Source organism: Hemitrygon akajei, chromosome 12, assembly GCF_048418815.1.
Source record: "Hemitrygon akajei chromosome 12, sHemAka1.3, whole genome shotgun sequence".
Lineage (NCBI taxonomy): Eukaryota > Metazoa > Chordata > Chondrichthyes > Myliobatiformes > Dasyatidae > Hemitrygon > Hemitrygon akajei.
In genome coordinates, this window is record NC_133135.1 from 96,999,248 (window position 1) to 97,019,177 (window position 19,930).

The 19,930-nt window shown below is 43.2% G+C and overlaps 1 protein-coding gene across 7 annotated transcripts in view; it reads right to left on the reverse strand.

The window, feature by feature from the left end:
- Window positions 1-19,930, reverse strand: part of rabgap1l (RAB GTPase activating protein 1-like) — a 587,017-nt gene that overhangs the window by 30,705 nt on the left and 536,382 nt on the right. The window contains exon 21 of one of the 7 annotated variants that reach the window (XM_073063722.1): window positions 9,567-14,094. The exons of the other annotated variants lie outside the window; for them this stretch is intronic. Coding sequence (XP_072919823.1) covers window positions 14,077-14,094 — 18 coding nt within the window. The 3' untranslated portion in view covers window positions 9,567-14,076. Of the gene's footprint in view, window positions 1-9,566; window positions 14,095-19,930 lie in introns of those variants that run through there. 7 annotated transcript variants of the gene reach the window in all.

Below are 19,930 nucleotides of genomic sequence, written 5' to 3' on the forward strand. Positions count from 1 at the left end.
TCCCCTGGGAAACTGGTATGGATCACACAAGACAAATTCCTTTGAGTGTCAGGTTATATTTGAGGAAATTCTCAATATCCCTGGATTTCAGTGCTTTAAAAGGGGGGGGGGGAAGGGGAGGAGGGGTGGCATTACTGGTCAGGGATACTATTACAGCTACAGAAAGGGTGGGTAATGTAGCAGGATCCTCTTTTGAGTCAGTATGGGTGGAAGACAGGAACAGGAAGGGAGCAGTTGCTCTATTGGGGGTATTCTATAGGCCCCCTGGTAACAGCAGAGATACCGAGGAGCAGATTGGGAGGCAGATTTTGGAAAGGTACAAAAATAACAGGGTTATCATCATGGATGACTTTAACTTCCTTAATATTGATTGGCACCTGATTAGTTTCAATGGTATAGACAGGGCAGAGTTTGCTAAGTCTGTCCAGGACGAATTCCTGTCTCAGTATGTTGATAGGCCGACTGGAGGAGTGCCATACTAGATCTAGAATTAGTTAACGAACTGGGTCAGGTCACAGATCTCTCAGTGGGTGAGCATCTGGGGACAGTGATCACCGCTCCCTGACCTTTAGCATTATCATGGAAAAGGATAGAATCAGAGAGGACACGAACATTTTTAATTGGGGAAGGGCAAATTATGAGGCTATAAGGCTAGAACTTGCAGGTGTGAATTGGGATGATGTTTTTGCAGGGAAATGTGGTCGATGTTTAAGGATCTCTTGCAGGATGTTAGGGATAAATTTGACCCGGTGAGAAAGATAAAGAATGGTAGGGTGAAGGAATCATACGTGACAAGTGAGGTGGAAAATCTAGTCAGGTGGAAGAAGGCAGCATACATGAGGTTTAGGAAGCAAGGATCAGATGGGTCTATTGAGGAATATGGGGTAGCAAGAAAGGAGCTTAAGAAGGGGCTGAGAAGAGCAAGAAGGGGGCATGAGAAGGCCTTGGTGAGTAGGGTAAGAGAAAACCCCAAGGCATTCTTCAATTATGTGAAGAACAAAAGGATGACAGGAGTGAAGGTAGGACCGATTAGAGATAAAGGTGGGAAGATCTGCCTGGAGGCTGTGGAAGTGAGTGAGGTCCTCAATTAATACTTCTCTTCGGTATTCACCAATGAGAGGGAACTTGATGACGGTGAGGACAATATGAGTGAGGTTGATGTTCTGGAGCATGTTGATATTAAGGGAGAGGAGGTGTTGGAGTTGTTAAAATACATTAGGACGGATAAGTCCCCAGGGCCTGATGGAATATTCCCCAGGCTGCTGCACGAGGCGAGGGAAGAGATTGTTGAGCCTCTGGCTAGGAAATTTATGTTCTCATTGTCCATGGGAATGGTACCAGAGGATTGGAGGGAAGCGAATGTTGTCCCCTTGTTCAAAAAAGGTAGTAGGGATAGTCCGGATAATTATAGACCAGTGAGCCTTATGTCTGTGGTGGGAAAGCTGTTGGAAAAGATTCTTAGAGATAGGATGTATGGGCATTTAGAGAATCATGGTCTGATCAGGGACAGTCGGCATGGCTTTGTGAAGGGCAGATCGTGTCTAACAAGCCTGATAGAGTTCTTTGAGGAGGTGACCAGGCATATAGATGAGGGTAGTGCAGTGGATGTGATATACATGGATTGGAGTAAGGCATTTGACAGGGCTCCACACGGTAGGCTTATTCAGAAAGTCAGAAGGCATAGGATCCAGGGAAGTTTGGCCAGGTGAATTCAGAATTGGTTTGCCTGCAGAAGGCAGAGGGTCGTGGTGGAGGGAGTACGTTCAGATTGGAGGGTTGTGACTAGTGGTGTCCCACAAGGATCTGTTCTGGGACCTCTACTTTTCGTGATTTTTATTGACGACCTGGACGTGGGGGTAGAAGTGTGGGTTGGCAAGTTTGCAGACGACACAAAGGTTGGTGGTGTGGAGGATTGTCAAAGATTGCAGAGAGACATTGATAGGATGCAGAAGTGGGCTGAGAAGTGGCAGGTGAATTTCAACCCGGAGAAGTGTGAGGTGGTACACTGTGGAAGGACAAACTCCAAGGCAGAGTACGAAGTAAATGGCAGGATACATGGTAGTGTGAAGGAGCAGAGGGATCTTGGGGTACATGTCCACAGATCCCTGAAAGTTGCCTCACAGGTAGATAGGGTAGATAAGAAAGCTTATGGGGTGTTAGCTTTCATAAATTGAGGGATAGAGTTTAAGAGTCGTGATGTAATGATGCAGCTCTATAAAACTCTGGTTAGGTCACACTTGGAGTACTGCGTCCAGTTCTGGTTGCCTGACTACAGCAAAGATGTGGAAGCACTGGAAAGGGTACAGAGGAGATTTACCAGGATGCTGCCTGGTTTAGAGAGTATGGATTACGATCAGAGATTTAGGGAGCTAGGGCTTTACTCTTTGGAGAGGAGGAGGGTGAGAGGAGACATGACAGAGGTGTACAAGATATTAAGAGGAATAGATAGAGTGGACAGCCAGCGTCTCTTCCCCACGGCACCACTGCTCAGTACAATAGGACATGGCTTTAAGGTAAGGGGAGGGAAGTTCAAGGGGGATATAAGAGGAAGGTTTTTTAACTCAGAGAATGGTTGGTGCATGGAATGCACTGCCTGAGTCGGTGGTGGAGGCAGATACATCAGTGAAGTTTAAGAGACTACTAGACAGGTATATGGAGGAATTTAAGGTGGGGGTTATATGGGAGGCAGGGTTTGAGGGTTGCACAACATTGTGGGCCGAAGGGCCTGTAATGTGCTGTACTATTCTATGTTCTATCTATGTTCTACATTTATGTCTGATTGTGGTTGGTTTTCATAATGACAGTTTCAAGACAAGACCACCAGCTTAAAGAGCAAACATGAGGAAATCTGCAGATGCTGGAAATTGAAACAACAACACACACAAAATGCTGGCGGAACACAGCAGGCCAGGCAGCATCTATAGGAGAAGCACTGTTGACGTTTCAGGCCGAGACCCTTCGTCAGGACTAACCAAAAGGAAAGATAGTAAGAGATTTCACCAATCACCTTTCCAGTTCTTAGCTTTATCCCACCCCCTCCGGTCTTCTCCTATCATTTCGCATTTCCCCCTCCCCCCACTACTTTCAAATCTCTTACTATCTTTCCTTTTGGTTAGTCCTGATGAAGAGTCTCAGCCCGAAACGTTGACAGTGCTTCTCCTATAGATGCTGCCTGGCCTGCTGTGTTCCACCAGCATTTTGTGTGTGTTGTTGTTTCAACCACCAGTTTAAAAGTTGATCTTGACTAGAAAGGTTTGACAGGCCATTCACAACAATAGCCATCATTAAATTCTGTTGTTATCCTGGAGGTTACCCTGCTGACACCCCCTTGTAATGGACCATGTGTGGACATCAAATCAATGACATCCACAGAGGTGGATCGAAGCCAGAGGCGGAGAGGGAAGAGGTAAAAGAAGCTCGGAGAGAAGCTGTTTTTTTTTTAACTGATCGGGGCAAAGAGGCTAGACTGCGCAGGCGTGTGATGTAGCGCACCAAAGGTTTAAAAGAAAGACTGCCATATACAGCGGCCATTGTCAGAGTGGACTGAGGTAGAGTGGGATGGCTTTGGCTCAATCAGGCTTTGGCGAGAACAGGCAGTGGCGAGGTTTGAACGGGGCACAACTGTGCAAGCGCGTGAAAGTCGGCCTCTGAGATCAGCGGGGGAATTCAAAAAGCGAGCAGAGGCTGAGTACGAGCTTCACTCCAGGTGAAATAAGGCCAGGTAAGCTCCTTTAATTAATCTAATTAGCTTAGAGTAGGTAATGGAGGCAGCAGTTAGGGCAGTCGAGTGCTCCATTTGCAGTATGTGGGAAGTCAGGGCGAGCACAATTGTCCCTGATGACTACACCTGCAAAAGGTGCATCCAGCTGCAGCTCCTGACAAACCGTGTCAGGGAACTGGAGCCGGATGAACTTTGGATCATTCGGGAGGCAGAGGCAGAAATAGACAGGAGTTTCAGGGAGATAGTCACCCCTAGGAGTCAGGAGACAGGTATTTGGGTGACTGTCAGGTGAGGGAAGGGGAATAGACAGGAAGAGCAGAGCACCCCTGTGGCCGTTCCCATCAACGATAAGTATACCGTTTTGGATACTGTTGATGGGGACTACCTACCAGGGACAAGTTGCAGTGGTTGCGTCTCTGGCACTGAGACTGGACCCTCAGCTCAGAAGGGAAGGAGGGAAAAGAGTAGTGATAGGGGATTCTATAGTTAGGGGGACAGATAGGAGGTTCTGTGGAAGAGATAGAGAATCCCGGATGGTCTGTTGCCTCCCTGGTGCCAGAGTGTGTGATATCTCGGATCGAGTTCTCAGCATTCTCAAGAGGGAGGGTGAGCAGCCAGATGTCGTGGTCCATGTAGCAACCAATGACGTGGGTAGGAAGAGTGAGGAGGTCCTGAAAGGTGAGTTTAGGGAGTTAGGTGCCAAGTTAAAGGACAGGACCTCCAGGATAGCAATCTCAGGATTGCTACCAGTGCCACGTGCAGGTGGGTTTAGAAATAATAAGATAGTGCAGATCAACATGTGGCTGAAGACATGGTGCAGGAGGGAGGGCTTCAGATTTATAGATAATTGGGCAGTTTTCCAGGGAAGGTGGGAGCTGTTCCAGCGGGACGGTTTACATCTGAACTGGAGGGGGACAAATATTCTTGCAGGTAGGTTTGCTGGAGAGGCTCCAGTGGATTTAAACTAGATACGAGGGGGGAGGGGAACCAGAGTGTAGGAACTAGCAAAAAGTTGATTGAGGTTGATCAACTAGTATGGGAGAAGGAAGAAAAAGAAGACAGTAAAGTTATTTGTACTGTTAGAGATAAACAGAGAGGAAGAGGTGGAGAATTTCTTAAATGCATTTATTTTAATGCTAGGAACATTGAAAGAAAGGTGGATGAGCTTAGAGCATGGATTGATACCTGGAAATATGATGTTATAGCTATTAGTGAAACATGGTTGCAGGAGGGGTGTGATTGGCAACTAAATATTCCTGGATTTCGTTGCTTCAGGTGTGATAGAATCAGAGGGACAAGAGGGGGAGGTGTTGCGTTGCTAGTCAGAGAAAATATTACAGCGGTGCTCTGGCAGGATAGATTAGAGGGCTTGTCTAGGGAGACTATTTGGGTGGAATTGAGGAATGGGAAAGGTGTAGTAACACTTATAAGGGTGTATTATAGACCACCTAATGGGGGACAAGAATTGGATGAGCAAATTTGCAAAGAGATAGCAGATATTTGTAGTAAGCACAGGGTTGTGACTGTGGGAGATTTTACTTTTCCACACATAGACTGGGAAGCCCATACTGTAAAAGGGATGGATAGTTTGGAGTTTGTAAAATGTGTGCAGGATAGTTTTTTGCAGCAATACATAGAGGTACCAACTAGAGAAGGGGCAGTGTTGGATCTCCTGTTAGGGAATGAGATAGGTCAGGTGATGGAGGTATGTGTTGGGGAGCACTTCGGGTCCAGTGATCACAATGCCATTAGTTTCAATATAATTATGGAGAAGGATAGGACTGGACCCAGGGTTGAGATTTTTGATTGGAGAAAGGCTAACTTTGAGGAGATGCAAAAGGATTTAGAAGGAGTGGATTGGGACAATTTGTTTTATGGGAAGGATGTAATGGAGAAATGGAGGTCACTCAAGGGTGAAATTTTGAGGGTACAGAATCTTTATGTTCCTGTTAGGTTGAAAGGAAAGGTTAAAAGTTTGAGGGAGCCATGGTTTTCAAGGGATATTGGAAACTTGGTTAGGAAAAAGAGAGCTATCTACAATAAATATCGGCAGCATGGAGTAGATGAGGTACTCAAGGAATATAAAGAATGTAAGAATCTTAAGAAAGAAATTAGAAAAGCTAAAAGATACGGGGTTGCTTTGGAAAGTAAGATGAAAATAAATCCAAAGGGTTTCTATAGTTATATTAATAGCAAAAGGATAGTGAGGGATAAAATTGGTCCCTTATAGAATCAGAGTGGACAGCTATGTGTGGAGCCAAAAGAGATGGGGGAGATTCTGAAAAATTTCTTTTCTTCGGTATTCACTAAGGAGAAGGATATTGAATTGTGTAAGGTAAGGGAAACAAGTAGGGAAGTTATGGAAACTAAGATGATTAAAGAGGAGGAAGTACTGGAGCTTTTAAGGAATATAAAAGTGGATAAATCTCTGGGTCCTGACAAGATATTCCCTAGGACCTTGAGGGAAGTTAGTGTAGAAATAGCAGGGGCTCTGACAGAAATATTTCAAATGTCATTAGAAACGAGGATGGTGCCGGAGGATTGGCGTATTGCTCATGTGGTTCCATTGTTTAAAAAGGGTTCTAAGAGTAAACCTAGCAATTATAGGCCTGTCAGTTTGACGTCAGTGGTGGGTAAATTAATGGAAAGTATTCTTAGAGATGGTATATATAATTATCTGGATAGACAGGGTCTGATTAGGAGCAGTCAACATGGATTTGTGCGTGGAAGGTCATGTTTGACAAATCTTATTGAATTTTTTGAAGAGGTTACGAGGGAAAAGCAGTGGATGTTGTCTATATGAACTTCAGTAAGGCCTCTGACAAGGTTCCGCACAGAAGGTTAGTTAGGAAGGTTCAATCTTTAGGTGTTAATATTGAAGTAGTAAAATGGATTCAACAGTGGCTGGATGGGAGATGCCAGAGAGTAGTGGTGGATAACTGTTTGTCAGGTTGGAGGCCGGTGACTAGTGGTGTGCCTCAGGGATCTGTACTGGGTCCAATGTTGTTTGTCATATACATTAATGATCTGGTGATGGGGTGGTAAATTGGATTAGTAAGTATGCAGATGATACTAAGGTAGGTGGTGTTGTGGATAATGAAGTAGGTATTCAAAGCTTGCAGAGAGATTTAGGCCAGTTAGAAGAGTGGGCTGAACAATGGCAGATGGAGTTTAATGCTGATAAGTGTGAGGTGCTAGGTGTAGGAATAATCCAAATATGACATACATGGTAAATGGTAGGGCTTTGAAGAATGCAGTAGAACAGAGTGATCTAGGAATAATGGTGCATAGTTCCCTGAAGGTGGAATCTCATGTGGTGAAGAAAGCTTTTGGTATGTTGGCCCTTATAAATCAGAGCATTGAGTATAGGAGTTGGGATGTAATGTTAAAATTGTACAAGGCATTGGTAAGGCTGAATTTGGAGTATTGTGTACAGTTCTGGTCACTGAATTATAGGAAAGATGTCAACAAAATAGAGAGAGTACAGAGAAGATTTACTAGAATGTTACCTGGGTTTCCACACCTAAGTTACAGGGAAAGGTTGAACAAGTTAGGTCTTTATTCTTTGGAGCGCAGAAGGTTGAGGGGGTACTTGATAGAGGTGTACAATGTCCTGTGTATGTTACTAAAAAGGGCTTCTTTGGTTTGTTACGAGTAGGAATGCTTCTTTGTCTGTTAAAAGTTTCTCTTGCCGTTGTTTCGCTTTAGAATGGCTGATAAGGTAATTGTATTCATTTGTTAATCAATGGGGAATGTTATTGTGTTTTGTGAGGCTGGGAACTTGGGGGAGGGGTTGCGCGGGCTTGGGGTGTGAGGAGAGTCCGGAGGGAGACACCGAGGAAGGAGGACGTGCGCTCGGACGACCACCGGGGAGTCCGAAGTGGGAGTTTCAGGAGGACAACCACCGAGGAGTCGAATGGTTCGCTGGATGAGCTCCACCGATGTGCACTAAACTGACTGAACTTTGATAAGTTGGCGCCTTTTGTTTTTTTCTTGTATATATATATATTGTATTGCCTAATACTCTTTTAATTTTAGTAAACTCTTTAAAGTGTATTTCATAACGGTATTTGTTGTGGGTTTGATACTGTTGGCGGGCGCGAGGCATAAACGCGATTCTCACAGCACCTGCGTGTACGGGAGGTGGGTTGCTGTGTGGCTGGATCTCTTTTTCCCCTAGACATATACCAGCCTCTTGGGTAAGTGTTACAGAGGTATTTAAAATTATGAGGGTGATAGATAGAGTTGACGTGGATAGGTTTTTTCCATTGAGAGTAGGGGAGATTCAAACAAGAGGACATGAGTTGAGAGTTAGGGGGCAAACGTTTAGGGGTAACACGAGGGGGAACTTCTTTACTCAGAGAGTGGTAGCTGTGTGGAACGAACTTCCAGTAGAAGTGGTAGAGGCAGGATTGGTATTGTCATTTAAAGTAAAATTGGATAGGTATATGGACAGGAAAGGAATGGAGGGTTATGGGCTGAGTGCAGGTTGGTGGGACTAGGTGAGAGTAGGCGTTCGGCATGGACAGAAGGGCCAAGATGGTCTGTTTCCATGCTGTAATTGTTATATAGTTATATGACTGTTGTATTTTTCTCTGAAGGTGAGCCATTTCCTTTCCCTTGTTGCTCAGCTTAATTTCCCTTCTAAACTGATATTTATTTTAAGTCAAAAGCAGAATGATTCAGATGCAAATCTGATATAAAAGCAAAAGTTGCTGGAGTTGCCCAGCAAGTCAGGCAGCATCTGAATTGGAAAAAGATAGAAACTATAGTTGGGAAGGGCAGAGGGAATCAGAGTGAAAACAAGGGTGGAGACCAACAACGATTGAGTGACACAAGAGATGTGGCTGTGGACTCTGAGAAGGTACATCCATGACAGTTGAGGAAATAAATCTTAGCAACCAGAAGAGGTTCAAAACACTGAATGCTGAAACTCTGAAATAAAAGGATTTGAGTAGCTAATTATCTGAAATTGTTGGGACTTTATTCCCTGAAGTGTAGGAGAATAAGGGGAGATTTTATAGAGGTGTCCAAAATTGAGGGGTATAGATAATGTAAATGCAAACAGACTTCGTCCACTGAGGTTGGGTGACACTAGAACTAGAGATCATAGGTTAAAAGTGAAAGGTGAAATGGTTAAGGGGAACATGAGGGGAAACTTCTTCACTCAGAGGGTGGTGAGAGTGTGGAACGAGCTGCCAGTGCAAGCTTGGATGAGTGATTGATTCTGGCATTTAAGAGAACTTCTGAGAGGTACATGGATAGGAGGGCTAAGATGCGTGTGCAGTTCGATGGGACTAGACAGAATAGTAGTTTGGCATGGACTGGATGGGCCAAAGGGCCTGTTTCTGTTTGCTGTGGCACTGTATGACTCTATAGTGTTCTCTGAAGGCTGTAAAGCACTAGGTCAAAAATGAATGCCATTCTTCAAACTTGCATTAGGCTTCATTGAAAGCAAGGGTGCTGCGTGCAAAGACAGAGAAGGTGGAGTGGGAGTGGGAAAGAGAATAAGAGTGAGAGGTGACTGGAAACTAAGGGTCTCCTTTGGGTATGAATGAAAAGCTGTATATACTTTCTCTAATTCCAACCATGTGTGGTGAGCACTAGATTCGGAAACGTGCAAGTGAATCACTGCTTGTGATCACCTGCAAGGACTGTGGTCCATCACTTCATTGACCCCAGGTCCCTGACTTGTCACAAATGGAAAGAATAGTGTTAATGGTGGCTTGATCTTGGACACTACTTCTGTTCAAGGCTTAATTTGGTAATATATAGTAACTAGAGATTTGGTTAATTCTCAAGATCTCAGCCCTGCCCTCACCAAGAAACACAACTAAACACAGGCTATAAAAAGTAACATTTATTTTGTTGCAAATGAACATTCCACACATTACTTTCAAAACATTTACAAGATCCTGGGTTTCAGCAAAACACAAGCACAGTATGGCCTTAGATAGAAGCCCAAGCTCTGAGAGAAATGAAGTACTGTCAAAGGCGTGTGGTGTTTGTCCAAACACCGCTGCAAACCACACTAATATGGAGAGCAGTGAAACGCCGACCTCATCAACCAGCAACATGAAACTAGGAACAAGGGGATAAATAATCTACCCATGAAATTGTCCAGACATCATTTCATTCAAAGCTCAATTTAAAAGGTCTGACACACACATTCATGAACATAACCTTCAAGTTTCAAGAGTGCTTTGCGATATGACAAATCATTCGGTACAATTGCAAAGTAGCAGCAGCTTTCATATAAGTTCCAATAATATTTTTACAATAGGCTCAGAAGTACATATCTGGTCCCAGAGTATCAAATACAGCACCAATGCCATGTCACAGCTTTTTTTTTAAAAAAAGCTAGCTTGCTAGAAGCCCTTCTGTTAATTATTTCAGTTTTAAGTTGCAAAGTTAATTATCTAAAAACCTAACGAGCTAATTGAAAATTACATACTATTCACTTTGATCACTGCCATGCCAGGTCCTGAGGAGCACTGTGACACCTCAACCTCACACACTCCACAGGGACCACAGCCCCAGCCTTTTGACAGTGTCAATTTGCATGGGCCTCAGGTGGAGTGAAATTAGAGTGGGCATTAAAAAAAAACTAACCCTAATAAAGCAGTGAAAGGGAAATGGAAGAATTCTTGACAGGTTCTGGTACTTCCTATATAGGTCACACCAGAGTACAATGCTGCATTAGAAGACAACTGAAATTAAAGCTGAAACTCTAAATGTGATAAATTCTGCCTGGATGTCTTTGTGTGATCTGGAATACTGAGGATTGTTACTTTGGCTTGAAACATCTACATACCCCCCTCCCTGTCTCTACACAATCACCTGATTTCTGGCGGAAGACTGTGGTCAGCGGACTGAAACAGCTCATCAGCCGAAGTGACTGTAGAACCTTTTACAGTTGCTTACAGAAGAATTTGATTTACTTATGATGATACTGCATGGGCTAAAGAGAAAACAACAGAACAGAAGGAAAGAAAGCACTAACACCTCAGTTGGAGATGATAAAAGTAGCAAGATACACAAATTTCTACAGGCCCTTCATTGTGACTTTTACTGGGACTGATCTGGGAGTTGGGAGTGTGGAGAGAGTGAGAGGCCACAGAAGTGGTCCTGACTGGCTTTGGGTGCATCTGCAAGGACCACATCCCCATTCTGAGCTGTGGCAGAAGCCTACAGCTTCTGGGGGTGGGGGTGGGGGTGGTGAAGGGTTGGAAGTGAAATAAGGGAAACAAGTATTAGGAGTGGCTAGTTTGCATCTTATGGCACCGGCAACTTTAAAATACTTTTAAATATCAATCCACTGATTGTTTTAAGACACTAGTAAGACAGTTGTAAGCATCTCAGTAGATGCGCGCCAGTGCAGAGTGTTCAGCCCCTCTAGCCCATTGCAACACAGTCAGTCAGATTAAGGCTGATGCAGTTACCTCCACTTAACTTCAGTTTTGTTATTTTTACATGACCCAAGGTAGGATAGTGAGGGAATTCCAAACTTTCACCTCTGCTTCTAACATCATTGCCCTGTCCCCTTTTTCTGGATTCCCTCACCAAAGGAAATACTTTTCTGTTTAAACTTATTAAATCTTTTAATCTCTTAAACAGCCTTTAAGCTTTGATATTCATTTGAATACAAGATCAGTCTGTGAAACTTAGCTTCTTAATTTAACTCTTTAAGCACTGGATCGTTCCACTGGGAATTCGTTCCACTATTAATTTCAGCACTGGGTTTTCCAGATGGGCTGGGCTACTCTCAATCATTGTGTTGGGTGGGGAGGGTGGGTGGGAGGAGATCATTCTCTACAAAAACAACCTCAATTCCAGCCTCTTTGACCTACTCAGCCCCAGTTTATAGGTTTATGCTGCAAAGAGTGGGACAGACAGCTCTGGGGATGGGACCTTTGGGATGAAAACAGATGGAATGTGTAGTTTTTCACTGATTCTATTGTATTTCTTTGTTCTACTCTGAATGCCAGCAAGAAAATGAATCTCAGGATAATATATGGAGACCTTGATAATAAACTTACTTTGAACTTTAGATATTAGGGGTGGAAGAGAATGGAAGCTCAATGGGAACTATAAGGAGCTTCTCACATTTAGAGAGAAATGAATCTACATAGTGCCGGGGAAGAAATTAATTGATGGAATTTGAACCCAGTGACTGGTAATGACATACCATCTAATGGAGCCAGCAAAAAACTGTATTAAATGAACTATTTTTTTTGTTGATTCTGGGGATCGGGACATTGTTAGCCAGCCATTAGGTTCTGTCAGATCCAGCATCCACCACCCACCTCGACCAAACGTTTACAGGGCCTCTTCAGATGGTAGGTAAGATTGAACCACACTGCAGCGAACCAGTTGGACTAGGCAATCTGACACCTTCAAATTCACTTTTACTTAAACCACAGATTGTTTCCTCTGATTGAAATGCTGGCAACACTCAGCAGGTCTGGTAGTGGGCCCAGCAAGTAACCCAGATTTAAGCAAAGCAGGTTTCTGTATTAGAATAAAAAACATTTAAACGACCATTGGGTCATCTGTAATTATAAAAAACTGTCAGCCCATCAAGTGTGCATGAAACATCTACCTATGCTAATCCTATACTTTATTCTTCCTACAGTCCCATCAACTCCCCCCAAAATTCTACAATTTATCTACACACTAAGGGAGACTTACAATGGCCAATTAACCCACTAATCTGCACGTCTTTGGGACAAGGGGGAAAACTGGAGCACCCACTGGAAACCCATGTGGCATCAGTAAGAATGTGAAAGTTTGACATAGACAGCACCCAAGGTCAGGACTGAACACACGTCTGTGGAGCTGTGAGTCAATTATCGGTCTTATCTCTCCAGCTGGTGGACTGCAGTGAGGACACAGTATTTCCATATTCAGAGGGATTTGTGTGCAGGAAGGAGGTCATTGTACAGAACAATGATGTGTACTATGTACACTTTTAGCATCTTCTCAAAGCATCACATATGCATATAAGGCAAGCTTACTAGCTCAGGAATGAAGGATCTGAATTACAGGAAAAGATTAGAAGGGTACAGAATTATGAGAGTTAAACATGGAACTTAGCACAGAACTAATGAAACTGAGAATATAAACTCATAATTCTCACTGTAGGAAAACAGATAAGCAGGAGGTATTGGATGTATAAAAGCCAAGATAAAGAAAACTTCCTGATGCAAATCAATTCAAAGCAATTGATAGCAAATTGTACATGCCATTCAAAAGCAATCCTGACAATTATCAAGAGAAAACTGAAAGGAACCTAAGGAGATAATGGACAATGGGTTTTGTTCTGCAAAGATGTAAGTGTAAAATCTAGCAAAATTAGGGCTAAAATTCAGAGATAAGGATAGCTTCTTCTCAAGTCTGTATGTTGCCTTGAACAGTGTAAGCATCAAAACAGTCTTCATTCCTCTCCTGTTTAGTCCAGAAGGATCTGATAGAGGAGGTACTAAACTACAACAATATCAGCCTCTGCAGGGTGTGTAGCAGCAACAGGTAGGTTTGGGCTGGATTGTTGTAAATACTCAGCAGGTCCAGAAATGAGTATAGACATGACCCAGATTTAAACAAGGCATGTTTTCAGCATAAGAAGAAGAAACATTTTACATCAAAATATTATTAGTCACCTTTTAGACCCAGCTGATGGACTGCAGCAAGATCATAGTATTTCAATTCAAAGAGTGGGTCAGGTCTCCCCAAAGTAGGTTCTGGTTCAGTTGCAAGTCAGAAGGCTGCGGGATTCAAGCTCCTACAGAGGAGCCAGCATATAATGTGGTCTGAGACACAATTATGTTGCTAAATGCGCACCGGGGTTCACCTTTGGAAATGTCATCGTTTGAATGAGATGTTGAATGTGCCCACTCTGATAGATGCACAGCTTCCCACGTCTCAATCCACAGCACCACCACAAGATGACTTTGCTCTGTCATTTGATATCCACAGAATCCCCCAAGTGCGTCTGGATTGTGACTTCAACAGTTGTTTTACAAAATATGCTGAGATGATTTAAGGTGACAAAGATTTGTCCAAATAAAAGTTCTTTATCTTTGCCAAGGAAGATTACAAGCAGATTAAAACACATTCAAAACCAACAAAAACGTCCACGGAAGATGCTATTTTGCATCCCGAGTTCTTCATGTTCATGCCCCAGGGAACTGCAAGGCAGATGCTGATGCATTATAAGGAATTCTTTGCACTAGTTCTAGCTGGCCATGGTCCAATCTGTAGTAAATAGTGAGTTGCCTCAAATTAAAGAGGTGGGAGCTTTGCCATTTCTTTGAGTAGAAAGTCGCTTCAAGCATTTCTCCATGAAGTATCGCACTTTAGGAAAATGAAATGAACTGAAACAAGAGAAGGAAATGGGGAAAATTAACCAGATCTTGCTTTGAGCACCAGAGAGTCCTAGGAGTGTGAAGAATCAGTACTACCAAAAGATTCCCAACAGGTTACATGGTTCATATACAAACAGAACAAAGACAACACTGTGGTTAATGCTTCAAAATCTAGTGACTAGTGATGTTCCACAGGGGTCTGTGTTGGGCCAATTCTTTTTACGTTAAATGTAAATGATGTGGATGATGGGATGATTGGCTTTGTTGCGAAGTTTGCAGATGATACAAAGATAGATGGAGGGGCAGGTAGCTTTGAGGAAGTAGAGAGACTACAGAAATGCTTACACAGATTAGGAGAATGGACAAAGAAGTGGTAGATGGAATAGAGTGTTGGGAAGTGCATGGTCATGCACTTTGGTAAAAGAAATGAAAGGATTGACTATTTTATAAATGGAATGAAAAATACAAAAATCTGAGGTGCAAAGAGACTTGGAAGTCCTTGTGCAGGATTCCTGAAGAGTCAATTTGCAGATTGAGTCTGTGGTGAGGAAGGCAAATGTGATGTTAACATTCAGTTCAAGAGGACTAGAATACTGTATAAAAGCAAGGATGTAAATGTTGAAACTTTATAAAGCACTGGCGTGTCCTCACTTGGAGTACTGTGAGCTGTTCTGGACCCCTTATCTTAGAAAGGATGTGCTGAAACTGGAGAGGGTTCAAAGGAAGTTTACACCAATGATTCCAGGATTGAATGGCTTGTCATATGAAGAGTGTTTGATTGCTCTGGGCCTGTATTCACTGGAATTCAGAAAAATGAGGGGGAGATGGGGAGGGATGGGTGGAGGGTGAGGGGAAAAGAGGGAGAGAGGGGAGGGTCGAGTGTGGGGTAGGAGGGGAAAGAAGAGAGAGGCAGGGGAGGGAGGGGGAGAGGAGGGGGAGGGGAGAGGGGAGTGAGAGAGAGGGAGGGGTGAGGGAGAGAGGGGGAAGGTTGAGGGAGAGAAGGAGGAAGGGTGAGAGAGGGGGGTGAGGGTGAGAGAGGGGGGTGAGGGTGAGAGAGGGGGAGGAGGGGGAGAGAGGGAGGAGGGGCAGAGGGAGAGAGGGGGAAGGTTGAGGGAGAGAAGGAGGAAGGGTGTGAGAGGGGGGTGAGGGTGGGGGGTGAGGGTGACAGAGGGGGAGGGTGAGAGAGAGGGAGGAGGGGGAGAGAGGGAGGAGGGGAGAGGGAGAGAGGGGGAGGAGGCACACAGTTAGCTAGATTTTTGTATGGCATAGGAGAATTAAGGTTATGGGGGAAGGGCAGATTGGTAGAGATGAGTCCATGGCCAGACCAGCCATGACCATTGAATGGTGGACCAAGCTTGACAGGCCAGTTGCCCTGCTCCTGCTCCCACCTCTTATGTTCTTATGAGAGATGAAGAAAGAAAAGGAGCGAGTTGAGAAGGAAAATGGGAGGAAAGGGTTTCTAACTCAGGAACTTTGCAGGCATTTAGTCTTTAATTGGAGATGGGTCAATATTGTCATTGTTTAAAACAGTTCACCCCTGTAGTTCTTTGAATGCAAGTGCTGATTTGAGAGCATGACTGAAGAAGACACGGTTGTGGTATGATCCTCCTGAATAAACAAGGATACTTCTGGTGATCATGTGTATGGGAAATGTGTCCAGGCACAGCTCCAGACAGACTGCATTGAGCAAACAACAGAATACTGGAGTGACACAGTTGGTCAAGCATCATCTGTGAAAGGAGAAATGTATGTTGATGTTTTCGATTGAGATCTTTGGATATGTAAGTACATGGCATGATGGTACTAAATTAAGAGGTCTTGTTGATAGTGAAACAGATTACAATGAATTGCAAAGAGATCTTTATCTGACAGAGAGATAGTTTGATAAATGGCAAGTGGATTTCAACTTTGATAAGTATGAGATTATGCATTTTGGACAATTATCCAAGGTAAGACTTATATACAGTGAATAGCAAGTCCTTGAGGAACAGAGGGACCTGGAAGTAGTAGTGCACAGTTCACAAGTGGGAACATACAGCCAAATATAGAGATCAAACAGTATCCAGCAGGTAGAACAATTTGGTAATGATTAGGTACATGGGGAGAAAGAGAAGGAGGATGGCACCAGAGGGAGGTGATGGGCAGGAGAGGAGAAGGGGTGACTGGGGAATGAGAATAGGGAACAGAAAGAGAAAGTAGGGGATAGGGAAGAAATTACTGGAAGAAACTGATGTTCATTTAATCAGGTTGGAAACAACCCAGACAGAATACAAGGTGTTGCTCCTCCAACCGGGGAGTTAGAACCATAGAACATTATAGCACAGAAATAGGCCTTTTGGCCCTTCTTGGCTGTGCTGAACCATTTTTCTGCCTAATCCCACTGACCTGCACCTGGACCATATCCCTCCATACACCTCTCATCCATGCACCTGTCCAAGTTTTTCTTAAATGTTCAAAGTAAGCCCACATTTACCACTTCATCTCACTGCAGCTCATTCCACACTCCCACCACTCTCTGTGTGAAGAAGCCCCCCCTAATGTTCCCTTTAAACTTTTCCCCCTTCACCCTTAACCCATGTCCTCTGGTTTTTTTCTCCCCTAGCCTCAGTGGAAAAAGCCTGCTTGCATTCACTCTATCTATACCCATCATAATTTGATATACCTCTATCAAATCTCCCCTCATTCTTCTACGCTCCAGGGAATAACCTATTCAACCTTTCTCTGTAACTCAGTTTCTCAAGTCCCGGCAACATCCTTGTAAACCTTCTCTGCACTCTTTCAACCTTATTAATATCCTTCCTGTAATTCAGTGACCAAAACTACATACAATACTCCAAATTCGGCCTCACCAATGCCTTATACAACCTCACCATAACATTCCAACTCTTATACTCAACACTAATAAAGGCCAACGTACCAAAAGCTCTCTTTACTACCTTATCTACCTGTGATGCCACATTTAGGGAATTTTGTATCTGCATTCTCAGATCCCTCTGTTCATCATCAAGTTCATCATTATGAAGTTACATCATCATAAGAGTAGAGGAGGCTATGGACGGACATGTTGGACTAGGAATAGGAATGGGAATTAACCATCATGGAATCCTGCCTTTTTTTGACAGACAAAAGGTGCTTGATGAAATGGTCCTCCAATCTACGTCAGATTTCACTAGATGTAAAAGAGGCTGCACTGGGGGCACTGGATACAGTAGATGACCCTAACAGATTTGCAGGTGAAGTGTTGCCTCATCTGTAACAACTGTTTGCCCTAAATGGTGGAGGTATAGAGGCTGGTGAAGCACTTGTTCCATTTGTAGGGATAGTATATTATTACAATAATAGTCATGTGATTGAAAGAAAGGCAGAACTGGTGATTTAAGATAGAGATGTTTTGATGAGGATGGATAGGGGATATATAAAAGGAATGGGCATTGGATTAATGATGAGGGAGAATATCTGTAGTGTACTTGGGAAGGCTCTACAAATGAGGCTATATTGATAGAATTTTAAAAAGAAGAATGTGATGCTCATTTTGTTGGGATTGTACTACTAGATCCCCAAGAAACAGCAGGAGCAGATACTTTCAACAAATCACAGTAAATTTAAGTTCATGTAGGATCTTGAAATAATGCATAGAGAAAAAGGAAGCATCTTGCAGTGATAGCCCAATGGAAACATGAAAAGTTCTTAGAGGGATTCAGGAGAATACTTAAATGCTAAATTAGAGGGCTAAAGTGAGAGGAGAAAGTTTGAAGTAGATTTACGAGGCAGGCTTTTTGCCTATTCACATATGTAATAGCTTGAGAATGCAGTGAAGGAGAAAGGGAAATTCCAGAGTAAATGTTCATATGTAAAGAGGAGGTACATAATGCTTTCGCAGACTTAAAGGTGGAAAAAAACCCTAGGGTCAGATGAGATTTTTCTCAGCTTGCTATGGTACATAAGGGAAGAATTACTGGGACTAGGACTGAGATTTTTGAATCTCTGCTGGCCACAAATAAGATACCAGATGACTAGAGGTCAGTAAACGGAAACCCCATTTCAAGAAGCGCAGCAGGGAAAAATCTGGTAATTGCAGGCTTGTGAGCCTAATATCAGTAATAGGGAAGTTAATGGGAAAAAAAATGTGAGAGACAGGATCAATAATTACTTGGAAAAGTAGGAACTAATCAGAGATAGCCAGAATGATCTTGTTTGACAATCTGAATGAATTTTGTGAAGAGGTAGCAAGGTGTATTGATGAGACAATGCAATAAATGGTGCTTACATGGACAAGGTCTCAGTTAGAAGACTAGTCCAAAAGGTCAGGGCAAAGTGGATCCAAATGGACTTGGCAATAGGAGACAGGGTGACTGAAGAGAGCTGTTTTTGTGATCAGATATCTGTAACTTGTGGTCTTCCACAGCAATCAGTGCTGAGACCCTTGCTGCTTGTAATATATGTGAATGATTTTAATGTGCATGTAGGAGGTAAGTTGCCAGGTGACACGAATTTTTGTGAAGTTGGTAACAGGGAGGAGGGTAGCCTTGGGCCACAGGGTGATACCTGCATGTTTTGTGAAATGGGCTGAAAAATGGTAGCTGGAGTTTATCCTAATACATTGAAGTGAGTACATGTATTTTGGGAATGCTACTGAGGCTAGGACATACACTCTGAATGGTAGGGTCCTAGGGAGGAGAGAAGAATTGGTGTACTAGTCCAAAGGTCATTAAAAGTGGCAGTGTAGAAAGCTAATGTGATTAATAAAACATAAAGGATACTGTTCTTCATTAGTCAGGGCACTTATTACAGAAGTACAGAGGTTATGCTCAAACTTCATAAAACATCAATTAGACCTCATTTTAAGCACTGCATGCAGTTCTAGGCACCATACTACAGGAAAGATGTCATAGTGCTAGAAAGATATAGAGAAGATTCACTTAGATGTTGCTTAGGATGGAACATTTGAATTATGAGAATAGATTGGAGAAGCTGGATCAGTTTTCCATTGAAAAGAGAATAAGAGTAGTGTAAAAGATTAGCCATAAGACCATTATACTTAGGAGCAGGATTAGGCCATTCGTCCCAACACATCTGCTCTGCCATTCCATCTTGGCTGAGTTATTATCCCTCTCAACCTCATTCTCCTGCCCTTTTCCCATAACCTTTGATGCCCTTACTAACCAAGAACCTATCTTTCTCTGTTTTAAATATACCCAATGACAATTCCTCAGCAGCCATTTTAGGCAATAAATTCCACAGTCCTAATCTCCGTTCTAAAGAGACATCTTGTATACTGAGACTGTGTCCTCTGGGTCTAGTCAACCACACCCCCCCTTCCCCACTATAGGGAACAATCTCTCCATGTCCACTCTATCTGTGCCTTTCAATATTCAATAGGTTACAAAGAGATCCCCCGCCTCATTCTTCCAAAACTCCAGTGAGTACAGGCCAAAGCCATCAAACTTTAACCCTTCCATTCCCAAGATCATTATCGTGAACCTCCTCTTGACCCTCTCTAATGCCAACACATCCTTTCTTAGATTAGAGGCCCATTCTGCTCACAATACTCCAAGTAGTCTTACCAATGTCTTATAAAGCCTCAGCATTCTATCCTTGGTTTTATATTCTAGACCTCTCGAAATGAATGCTAACACTGCATTTGCCTTCCTTACCACTGGCTCAGCTTGCAAGTTAGCCTTTAGGAAATCATGCCTGAAACTCCCACATCCCTTTGCACCCTTTATTTCTGGATTTGCTCCCTGTTTAGAAAATAGTCAATATCTTTATTCCTTTTACCAAAGTACATGATCATATATTTCCTTACACTGTATTCCAGCTGCCACTTCTTTGCCCATTCTCATAA